The 12,580-nt window shown below is 35.7% G+C and overlaps 1 protein-coding gene across 1 annotated transcript in view; it reads right to left on the bottom strand.

The window, feature by feature from the left end:
• Nucleotides 1–5,590: 5,590 nt before the first annotated feature.
• The window catches only part of PCSK1 (proprotein convertase subtilisin/kexin type 1), a 35,343-nt gene continuing 28,353 nt past the window's right edge, over nucleotides 5,591–12,580 (bottom strand). The window contains exons 12-14 of the mRNA XM_014057760.2: nucleotides 10,095–10,228; nucleotides 7,831–7,992; nucleotides 5,591–7,116 (exon numbers count right to left, since the gene is read on the bottom strand). Coding sequence (XP_013913235.1) covers nucleotides 6,766–7,116; nucleotides 7,831–7,992; nucleotides 10,095–10,228 — 647 coding nt within the window. The 3' untranslated portion in view covers nucleotides 5,591–6,765. The remainder of the gene's footprint in view (nucleotides 7,117–7,830; nucleotides 7,993–10,094; nucleotides 10,229–12,580) is intronic.

The raw sequence follows: 12,580 nt of genomic DNA on the forward strand, positions 1-12,580 counted from the left end.
TGATGAAGGAGTTATGTTATTTCTGCTGATAGTTTTAACTAGAGGTAGGTTAAATTCAATCTTTCTATGACATGCCCAATGAAATATGTGATTCTATGCCTCCATTTTTAATATGATTGTAGTCTTTTGACTGATATACATTTCTTTAACAACAGCAATTTTTCAGGATTAATAATTTTTAACATGCCCAATACAGCTATTTCAGACACTGATAGGGACAACTCAAAAGCTAATAAATGTATTCTCCAAAATCCCCCTTGTTCTTCCTTTCTCGCTCTCATCCACCTGATTGGAATGTCACATCAAAATGTCAGACTTTTGTATCTTGAAGTCTTTAGATGGGATCAGTTCTCTCACCCTCCATTAATCTTGGGTGTATGTATGCATGTTTGAAATATCAGAAAGGATGCCTAGAATGCAGTTGGAGAGCACATGTAATACCCGACACTAGGGATAAGGTGGTAAAACATTATTTATCCAGTTTTATCACCCTTAATCAAACGTGGGCATTTTTTGGGGTGACCACTCTCTATTGGACAGGGATGAGTCTTAGGACCATCTATCGGGCAGCTATGCGAAGTGCCTCAGGACTTGATGCAGTCATCTTTCCTGTTTAACATGTGCATGAGATTTTGGGGGGAAGTCATCTGCCAGTGTGTGGAGTCAGGTCTCATCAGTGTGTTGATGTTACTTGGTTGTACATCTTGACAACTGACTGGTCAAACAAAGCATTGGGGATCTTATCCTAGTGCCTGGAGGCTGATGAGGTCTGGATGGGGACAAATAAGGTCAGGTTCGTACAGCAAGATCAAGTGACTATCGGTATTTGGTTCTTCTGGTGTTGGAGATATTGCATGTTTGCCCTGTGGTTGCATATGTCACTTATGGGTACATAATCTGTATATTATGTAGTAGGAATTGGGTATACCTAGTGACCACAAAACCTAGTTTAATGAAAAGAAGGACTAAGGGGTTGTGTTAATGATAGCTGTGTTCCAATATCTAAGGGGCTGCCTCAAAGAGGGATCAGCTTATGATCCAAAGCATCTGAAGGCAGACCAAAAAGCAATGGATGGAAACTAATCAAGGAGAGAAGCAACCTAGAACTAAGGAGAAACTTCCTGACAGTTAGAACAATTAATCATTGGAATGACTTGCCTCCAGAAGTTGTGGATGCCCCAACACTGGTGGTTTCTAAGAAGAGATTGGACAACCGTTTGTCTGAAATGGTATAAGGTCTCCTGATTGAACAAATGTTTGGATTAGAAAAACTCTAAGGTGCCTTCCAACTCTGTTATTTTATTATTCTGTTGTTTAAATAGCAGGTGTCAGCTGTGGCCAGGAAGGTCTTTGCAAAGGTTCAATTGGTGTGCCATTCATGCTTGTTCCTGATTCAAGAGGTCATCCATACCATAACTCTGGTCTGTTCCGATCACTCCACAGTTGCTCATAGATGCTTTACTTGGGCTGTCCTTTTAAACCACTCAGAAATCACAGCTAATCTAGAATGCAGCAGCCTGAGAAGCAAAGGCTAAACTGATGATTCGCCTGGTGCACCAGTTGCGGCCCTACCTGAACCGGGAGGCTCTCACAACAGTCACTCGTGCCCTTGTGACCTCTAGGCTGGAATACTGCAATGTGCTCTACATGGGGCAGCCCTTGAAGAGTATTCGGCGACTTCAGCTGGTCCAGAATGCGGCTGTGCGAGCGATCGTGGGTGCACCCCATTTCACCCACGTAACACCTATCCTCCGCGAGCTGCACTGGCTGCCTGTTGATCTCCGAGTGCGCTTCAAGGTGCTACTTGTCACCTACAAAGCCCTGCATGGTATTGGATCTGGGTACTTAAGAGACCGCCTACTGCCAATTACCTCCACTAGGCCGATACGATCCCATACATTAGGCCTCCTCCGAATTCCATCAGCCGGCCAATGTCGGCTGGCAACTACCCGGAGGAGAGCCTTCTCAGTGGCTGCTCCGACCCTCTGGAACGAACTCCCCATGGAGATTCGTACCCTCACCACCCTCCAGACCTTCTGCGTAGCCCTTAAGTCCTGGCTGTCCCAACAGGCCTGGGGCTAAAGATTTCAACCCCACTCGAATTGTATGACTGTTGTGTTTTTAATGATGTATCGTTTTTATGTCTGTGACTTGTTTGTCTCCTTCCCCTTGAGTTGTGAGCCGCCCTGAGTCCCCCCAGGGAAAAGGGTGGCATACAAATAAAGCATCTCAATCTCAATCTCAATCTCAATGATGTAACACCCTTGCTACATGAACTTACCAGTTGGCATCTGGGTACAATTCAAGATGATGGTTATTACCTATAAATAGCATTGGGCTTGGCTAATTAAAGTACTACCTGTTTCATAGTTTCACACTCTGCTGACCTGCTTCTGATCCTGTCGATTAAGCAATACCATTTAGTATGACTGAAGAAGTGGGCCTTTTCTGTAACAACAACATGTTCCTCAACTCATTTGCCATTAGGTTACCTTTAAAAAGCTCTCCCATTATCCCAGGCCTTAAATTGGTATGTTGGGCTGTTCCCCTTTGAGATTATCTTGTCCTTTGGACATAGTTTGTGTTTTGTATAATGTTATTTATGTTAACTTTTGAAGCCATTCAGAGTCACTCTGGAGCTGGCTGACCTAGAAATTCAACAAATACATCCCAGAATTTGGGAGCTGATTCTTGTAACAATAGCTGGCATATTTTTATTTATTTATAAGAAAAGTAAATATTAATTATCTCACCTCTAAGTATTATAATACCAAACACATTTTTCACTCTCCTGATTTTGTTCATTAACACAGTTTGCCCACCTGAAAACAATTGTTATAAATGATGCTGAAGAAAATAAGATTATTGTATTTTCATAAGTCTTCTTTAGCTTGTAAGTATTGGTGCCTGAATATGGACAATTTCTTCACCATGATGAAGGTGGATTAATTTAAATATGTACCCTTCATGTTTCCTAAGGAATTCTGTACATTTATCGTGAACACCTTTCAGAAGAGTCCACTTGGGAAAGATTGACTCCAAGCAATGCATTAACAAATCTCACACCCACATATAAATATACCAACTGTTGATTTCTTGCATTATAATAGAGCAAGGTGACTTATTTTATTAATTGCAAATTCATGTACTGAGAACAGCCACCGAAGTTGCTATAAATGCCGTCTCTATTATAATAGCTTCTCCATTCCATTTAGCTCTCCATGTCTTTGTTCAGCAATTAGACTAATGCACCTAATATCTCTCATCTAATTTGTCTTGGGAGTTCCTTTGGTGTTTGTGTTGCTTTACAAATGGTAAGACCACACAGTCTGGGCTCTGCTAACACATTATGTTGTATTATGTATAATGTACGATTAGACAAATGTAAATTTTAACATTACATCACATACATGTGGCTGTTGTAATTACAACATGCCATCCAAAAATCTTTATTGGACAAAACAATTTTGCTTAAATAAAAAAATTGTTATTTATTTTTAAAGTTTCTCATAATTTATTCTCTTAAATTATATCTGATAAAAGCTTTAATACTTTATAAATACCTGTAAAGAAAATATAATGTTCATTTTCTTTGACATAAAACATTTTTGTCTTTCATTTTACATTTTCACAAACACATATTGGCACCAAGAAAAGACTTAACCAAAATAACTTAGCATTCTTAGGATTCAGTATAGGTTGGAAACATTCACATTAATAGAATTTGCACAAGATTAATTTAGATTTCATTTAAATTACAATATGGATACTGACTGTAAACAAAGAATAAAGTATAATTTGTGTCTATAAAGGAGCAGGACAACAATATACTACACTAACAACTGCTCTTATTGAATGACAATTTACACTATAATAATGCTACGGCTGTTCCCTCTGGACAGAAATTTGTAAAATTCACAGTTTAAGTTAGAAATGAGAATTCAAATCCTGACTGGGTCCAAACATTGCATTAAGCTATGGAGTATTTTAACAACTTTTAGAACCACATAGCATAAAACCAAAAGAAAAAAAGACATGTATGACTCCAGCCAAAGTGACATGTGCAATATATATTTCCTTTTTGACTATTTAATAAAGGAAGTACCCTATAATTTGTTGTGTGTTTCTCATAAAATCATAGGCTGGAAGGTATCAAGTCTTCTGGTCCAACCTCTGCTTACGGGAGGAAGTCTTATATTACACAAGACAAATGCATAAGCATAATGCACCAGGCATAAGCACACCAGCGTGCCTACTGTCCCTGTCCTATTGTCCCCATTTCCTGTGTTCACGTCCATGTTCATACTTATAACTGTTATCTCGTACATGTTTGACAAACTAAATAAAAATAAATAAAATGATTGTTTGACCTTGTTTGAAGACTTCCGGGATCAGAGGCAAGTTAACTATTCTCACAATCAGGATATTCCTCCTAATGTTAAGTTTAAATCTCTTTCTCTATAAAACTTCCATCCATTGCTTCTTGTCCTACCCTTTGTCATTGTGGAGAATAAAAGCACATCTTCTTCCTTCTGCTAGCCTTGTATGAGCACATCTTGAATTCTATTCCTGCTTTCTCTTTAGATGATTCTCTCTCTGAACTTTCTGCTACTCTTATTGCAAATACAGAATATTGGTGAAAAATACTAATGAAATTTATTCAGCGTAAAAACAATACCATGTTCACGTTAAGGGGGAAAAGGATAATTATGATTCTTATTATAATTCTGTTCCTTTAATAGAATTTATGAAATTCATAAAAAACCTCTTCCCAAAATATCAAAATGTTAAAAAAACCACCAAGATTGCCTTCCCTGCAAGAAATGGTCAGCAGCAGGTAAGAAGTGTGTCTGATTTAACCTGTTCTTGGCTGCTATCCTTTCCATGCTGATCATGCTGGACCATTTAGACCATGATCAGAATGGAAACTGATGTCTTTCCATGCAAGTGATGAAGAGATGATGTCCCCATTGCTCCATTTTTGTACTTGGAAGCTCATGACTAGTAAACTAAATGGAAAATAAGCTTTTCCCAAACGAGATGTTTTGCTCTGAGATCTTAAGCCACGTGTTGGCAAACTATGGACTGCATGAATCCTCCAGCCCATTTTTTGGAGCATCCAGAACCAATAAGACCAACTTGCTAAAATTCAAGAAGACTTGATTAATCTAAGGCATGGTGGCAACCTGTGTTCCGAGTCTAATGTTTGTGGGCCTAAATGTAATTCTGAGGCAAAACCAGAGCATTTTGGTAATATGATTGTTTTGATATTAGTAACTGACTACATGTACTAAAAACATGCACTTTGGGAAAAAGGTATGATTTATATGTTGTTTTGAATCTTACTGATTTTTTATCATACCTTTAGTTAAATGAGAAAGTAATTTTTCAGACATAGCTTTCAGCCCGTAATTTGCTTTCCACCCCTTTTTTTTCTTTCTCTATCTTGTAGCCTTTTTATGCCTATTTTTTCTTCATGATTTCTTTTCCATGTTTTTATCTATTTCAGTCTCTGACAGGCTTCACCCTAATCCTTATTCTCTATAAATGCTGCCACGTGTAATGTAACAGCCAAACCATTTTTTAAAAAAAAGAATATTTTATTACTTTAAAAGGCCTCTCTGGTCTTTAATTATTGACTTATCATATCAGTTTTGAACAGACATCAGTCTCTTAACTGGATGCTGGGAAAAGTGACATCAATGGGTGAAAAAAAATAGAATACCAATTATAATGCTAGTCAGTGTTTTGACATTTATATTTAGAATGTTCTTTCTTTTTAAAAAAAAAATCCTTTCTCTCTTCTGAGAATTCTCTCTTGAACTGTATGAACCTGACAGCCCAACAAAGGCTGATATTCATACAATTGAAGGAGAAAATCTGATGCTTTCCCATTAGGACTCAACTCTAGTTACCGCAGACTGCTTTTACTAGCAAACTCTTCTTGTGAGATAAACAAGAACAAACGTTCCTGTGAAATAAAGAAACTTTGATTTTTCCCAAATCTGTGCCTGGCTTGTCTAATGTAATAAGTTCTCCTGATGAAAAGAACAGAATGAAGAGGTGCCACGTTTGTTGAGATTTACCAAACAAAGGGAGCGGCAGGTATTTTTTTTAAAGGAAGCTATGAGGGAAAATAAAATAAAAACTGGATCTAAAGTAAATACATTTTAATGTTTGGGCTGAAAGAAATTGGCAGGGTATTATGAGGATACTGCCTTGTTTCTTTTGCAAGTCTTCCCCATGAATTCAATAGAGTTATAATCCTATGTATATTTTATCTGAGAGTAAGACCCATTGAAATCAATGGGATTTATTTAGTTGCAAGCATGATCAGAATAGTGTTCACTAAATCAGTAGGAAGACATATTTTGCCTTCCCCTTGAAATACTATTAATTGCACATTTAGCTTCGCCCCCTTTCAATCTCATCTGAGCTATATTTTAAATGTATTATATACCTAAAGCACTGATGTAGCCTTCTAGCACTATGCTTTTTTGTGCCCAGGGACCCTAATAGAAAAACAGACAAGTCTCCTAGTATCTCCAAACAACTTTACATTTTGAGATAAATAAAAATGGAAATAAAATCTAAAATATTTGCAGTTTGTACAGAGGGATAATAAACAAAATTGTTGCAGTGAATTTATGCTATTTCCTAGAGATGTTGGTTTTACTCATTCCTGAAGGAGGCAAGTTTGAAATTAGGAGTGCATTGCAAATGTGAATATTTCCAACCTAGTGTTTCTGTGAAGGACTTTTTTTTTTAATTTTCCTCATTTAGAATATCAATCAAAGCTTGAAGTAGTCTGTCATCCCTGTGTTTATACGATTTTGAATTGTAAAAAAGGTCAACATAGTCACTATATAGAGACTCTTCTGAGTCTCTCAGCTGCGGGCCTTGGTTTAGTTTCTCGAGAGCTTGATAGAAATGTTCATATGGAATATCTGTGTTTTCATTTAGCATCTTCTTCGGTAAATGATTCCCAACCAGCTGACTACGGAATGCATTTTGGAGTAAACGGAGCATTGCATCAGAGGGAACCACATCTTGGTTCTGCTGTTTGCTTCCTCTCACTTTGTATTTGTCACTCAGGTTTTCTTGGGTGGTATGGTCCTGAAAGATAGATATGAGGGTACCAAACATCAGGAGCCATTGATTATTGTCAAAAGTAGATCATAATTGTTCTGCAAATGTTGTTTAGAGCTGGATGTCCTAAGAACAAAATTACAGAATTCTATTTCTGTGGTGCTAGACATGTGTAGTTAGTTATTCATGTTTGAGGCTCAGCTCACTTAAAATGCTCTAGAGACCTGTAGAGAAATATTGCAATGGCTTGGGGAATTAGCATACTTAGGAGGCTTATGTATTAATTCTACATGAATTAGAACATGTAGAATTAATACATAAACACGCATTAATATAATGCAGAACATGCATTACTAACTAGTGACTAGACAAACAGCTAATAGGCAGGAGACTGAGGTAATAACAAATTTTCCAGTGTTGCTTCTCCAATTTTTTTCCAACTAGTGCTTATGCACAGTATATTGGCACCACGCAAGGGATTTCTTGAACTATGATGCCTAGCTATTGTTTTTATGCTGATCTTTCATGAATTTGTCTTTAAAATCCATCTAATCAAGTAGTCATCATCTCATCTAATGTTGGGAAATATCAAACTTCTAGTAAGGAAAAGCAATGTTGATTTAGATGGATTTTAAAGACAAATTCATGAAAGGCTAGTTTATATTAATTTAGAAAAAAAATATTCTCACTTATTTCACATCTTATAAAGAAATTATAGATAGGAAAAGGCTAGATGGGTACCTCCAAAGAATCTATCATCTTTTCTACCCCTCTTCTGTCATTTTGGACAGTGTTGTATGATGTATAGATGCGAGGTTGCTTCATATGTTCAGGTCGTGTAGAAGTGCCATGCAGAATCAATTTCCAGTTCACAATCCTGCCTTCATTTTGTATTCTTGTAGACTGAGGAAAAATGTAATTGTCAATCTTTTTGTAGTCCATAGGTTTAAGAGATAAAAATACAAGAGTATTACAGGTGCATATTTAATTTTAAACTATTTAAATTAGATGATGTCTATATACTTATATTGACTGCTCCTTTACATTCCTCTCTCCAAAATTAATAGAATATGTAAATGTTTCTTAAAATAGCTACAGATGTAGTTACTTCTACTGAATGTACAGAGATCAAACATAAATGTTTAATTTAAAAGAGTAACAACAATTTGTAATAAAGGATGACTGGCAAACTTATTCATTTTGTACTATCACATTCACTTTCTGAATATATATGTAAATCAGAACACATTAATGCCTCCAAACATGCTATATTACCTAATGTGCAATATAGCTTACAGTTCAAAAATGCATATATTGAAAAAACACCTACTATATATTCTACTGTAAAGTATGTACAAAATGGAGTATTTTCAAAGAACATATTAAAAATTGGATATAAAGTACATTTTGAGAACCATACAAATATTTATGAACAAATGAGCTAAATACGGGTTAGGTTTTTAAAAAATATGGAGCAAAATGAAATGAATAAATCATCTCATTGCTATATTGGAAACATCTCTATTCATTTCCATCTAAATTGAGTTATAGGTGATGAGCCATTGAGTAACATTCCTAAAGTATTTTAATTGTTATGCAACTCTCTATCTGAAGTTCACAATTCGCCCACTTGGCATTTCAGGAGACGAATGTGATTTAAAATAAAAATAAAAATCATAGCCATTGTATGTCTTAAATAGGCCCCAAAAGTACCAGTTCACCTAAAAACTGTGCTAAAAATTTAAGGATAAATTCTATTCATTATAAGCAGAGAGTCTTAGCAAAAATTCTATTGGTTGGCAGTGATTAGTTAAGGCTCATTGGAGCAGGAATTGCTTTTTAGAGCAGCAAGATGTATGCATTCACAAATGTCACTTTCTCTATTTGCCAGTTTGCATTGAAATGCTATCCCTTTTTGCCTTTTAAGTCATCAGGTATTCTGTTTTTAAATAAGTGAATAAATATTTTTTCCTAATGATAATTTATTTATTCCATTATTCTAGATAATCACTAATACAAATGCTCCCATCTACCGGTGATAAACTAATTAGGTATTTTTCATTGTTGAGTTTTTGTTATCAATACATTCATTGGGACTCTTTTAAAATAATCAGTTTCTAACCTATTAAACCAAATTAAACACATGCTCAATAAAATAATAAAGCTAACCTCATAAGGAAAACATTTTGACTTTGTGTTTAATTTCTCAACAAAATATTTAAACTTATCTAAAATCATTAGCTACAAGAAATATATTTGCTAATTGACAAAAACTGATCTTTTCAGTATAAATTACCATTCAAAGAAACTCACTCCCCCCTAGTATAAATGCCAGAATTGCTGAAAAATATAGTTGCAGTTTGCCTTATTCTAACTAATAGAATACTAATCCACAACTGCAGTTCTGTCCTCTTGAAGATCTCAGGCAGTATTAAAATAGTTGGGATTTTCAAAGCTCTAGTCCCTACCGTGGTATCAAGGAAAAGGTAAAAAAAGAATTATGTTTAATCAGAAGAGGGAGCTGTCACATAATTTCAGTGTCTATAGTTGTAAAACATATGATCATTTATTCATTATTTTATGCCTATTTCATCTTATTTTATGCCTATTCATCCACAGTTCTATATGTTGTTTTTTCCCCTTTTTGTGGGAAACTAGTCTTATAATTTAATGCCAAGAGAGTAGGAGAAATAGTTCCATTCTGAAGTCAGTAGAAACTTTTCACCTTGAAATAGAAGACTATATTTCAAAATAAAAGGAAGGATGTTTTTTCAACAAAAGCACCAATATTATTTGAGGGAAAAAAATACAAAAGTAGGAACATGATACATTTAACTTTCAGTAGTTGCACCCAGATGCACCTATCGACTGAAGCTGCAGAAAAAAAATAGTTTTCATTAACTTACTTCCTAACTATATTTAGTTGAGCAAATCATGATTAGTAGTATTGTTTTGCTATATCTTACTTTAAGTTTGCATCCATACATTCAATTTTTCATACTCACCGTATCAATTATTTTTAAAATCCATGTTCCTGTTGGATCCTCACCCCAGGTGTGAACTGACATAAAATCCCAGTCCTTAAAACCATAGGGTGATTTATCTCTTTGTCGTTCAGCCAGTAAGACTGTTTTTGTCCCTGTATAAAAGGAAAAAGTGACATTCCAGTATGGGATAATATAAAATTCAACTTCAGGCAAAAGATACACAACCAGAATTTCATCCTCTGTTCCTCAGAATCATCTTTGTGTCCTCACTGCTACCATCTTCATAATGCTCAGCACTCACCATGAACTAGACAGAAATATTTCTAGCTGACCAATAATACAACGCTGTCCAACAACAGCTACCTCTCTGTTCAGTTTAGGAAGCCTGAGAAAAAGGTGGCAAAGTATTGATTCTTGAGCTTAAGATGAGCCAGAAGTCAATCAACTCAGCTGCAGAAAAAGTACTAAAAACATAAGCACACAACAGCATGGGCTTGAACAGGGACTGAAAAGGGCCATAGATAAATCCCAGATAGATAATCTTGTGTACTTAATAATAAGGACATTTATATATCCCTTTATATTAAAGAAATTATGGGTGGGATCAGTTTCAAATTAATAGGAGTATCAAAACGTGAGTAGTGAGACTACTGTGTATAGGATTTTATGCATGTAGGTTTCCAAGGAAGTTGTATTATAAAATATATATTATATCTCTGAAAATCTATGAGCATAGAGGATTAAGATAAAGCTTCTTCTTCAGATATCTATGCTTAATAAATATATTTTGAAAAAGCAGAGAAGTTGGCTTGATAACATATCTCATTGCTTCTTTCAACATATGGAATAAAGTTCATAAAACATAAAATGAGCTAGTATTTGTAGGTGTGGGATATGACATATCAAGCTGCCAAGATGTTCACTGTATGCCCAGACCAGGGGTGGGTTACAGCAGGCACTACTGCCAGTCTGCTCATGGGCACGCTGCGCATGCGTGCACGTGCAGCACAATTAAAATTTTCTGCGCATGCGCAGAACTGAAAAACAAGATGGCGGCACCTTAAGTGCTGCCTGGAGAACCAGGTTGAGGGCGTGGCAGGCCTGGGCAGGCCAGTTCCAGCAATCCAAGCCGCCAAACTACTACCAGTTCGGCTGAACCAGTCCAAACCGGTAGGAACCCACCACTGGCCCAGACAGAGGGAAATAAGAAGAGATTGCCAGGGGCACAATATATGTGAATGTTGGATCTTAACATTTGAATCAACTTTTAAGAAGTTATTTAGAATATGTATCTGGGAAATAAGTAGTGCCATATTTAGAAAAGATGAATGTCAGGAATATACTGAACTGCCACAATTTTCAGGCAGGAGACAGTACCAACTTTCTCCTACTTGAAGACATCACAAACAGAAACTTCTTTTAGTGTGCAAAATATTAATTCCTCTCTAATCATCAGCCTTCGTAATTTTGCTTCCTCAACTTGTCTGCAACTAGCAACCTATTTTCTTCAAAGCACTTTTGTTCAAAATTGTAAGATGTTAACCTAAATGAATACAGAAGAAAGATGGCTTCACCAAAAATTAATCCTCTTTTTCTCCTGACACAAATAGAATTTCAGAAAGCTGTGAAGTTTGAGCAGAGGAGAAAAATTGCTCTGTTGATCATACGCCATTCTAACTTTAACAGAGAACAAAGCAAAAAAGCCATAATATATAGTTTGCAAAGTATGAAATTAAGAATGCTTAATTTCATTTTTATTCTAATAAGCTAAACAACAATGGCTGGCTATGTAAGTCTGCATTCAGAGTGCCTTCCATAAGAGAGATGCATAGGTTTGTTAGAACAACTTTACACTAACAGTATTGGCATTGGTATTTTAGGAGTGTACTGAATCGAACTGCATGGAGACCAATTTAATAGGATCAATAAAAATAAGTTAAATTATGGAATTTGCTGTCACCTAATAAAATAAGACCATCTGATTAGGCTTATAAAAAGATGAAACAAATTCCAGGGAAGAAGGATATCAATAGCCAATAATTTTCACTGTAGTACATTATTTCCAGAATAATAAAAAAAACCACAGTTCTAATGAACTACAGTGTATGAGAACTATCAGCCTCCTGTCTGATTTATTGAGTGCATTAGGCTGGGTGGATTCATTAATGCCGAATGGGTAATCTGAAACTTTAGAGAACCTGTAGAATTAGCTGAAGCTCTTTTCTGAAACGCTGCAGGGTTGCTTTAACTTTAAAACAGCAAAGATGCATGATTTGGCTAGATAATGCAAATGAAGTGCATGATTTAGATAGCATCGGTTGCTACTTAACTGTTTCATGGTATCCAAAATGTTCTCATGTGTGTGTGTGTGTATGCATATATAAAAATTTTCAGGATATTAATTCTTTATTTGCATTCTAATTTATTGGCAAGCATTCCATTTCTCAATGTATTCTTTATTTTTGTACCTGTTGAAATATTAAAAAAAAAATGCCACAATTACT

Source organism: Thamnophis sirtalis, unplaced genomic scaffold (assembly GCF_051295495.1).
Source record: "Thamnophis sirtalis isolate CommonGarterSnake01/CBP01778 unplaced genomic scaffold, rThaSir2_p1.2 scaffold_5, whole genome shotgun sequence".
In the NCBI taxonomy this organism is placed as follows: Eukaryota; Metazoa; Chordata; class Lepidosauria; order Squamata; family Natricidae; genus Thamnophis; species Thamnophis sirtalis.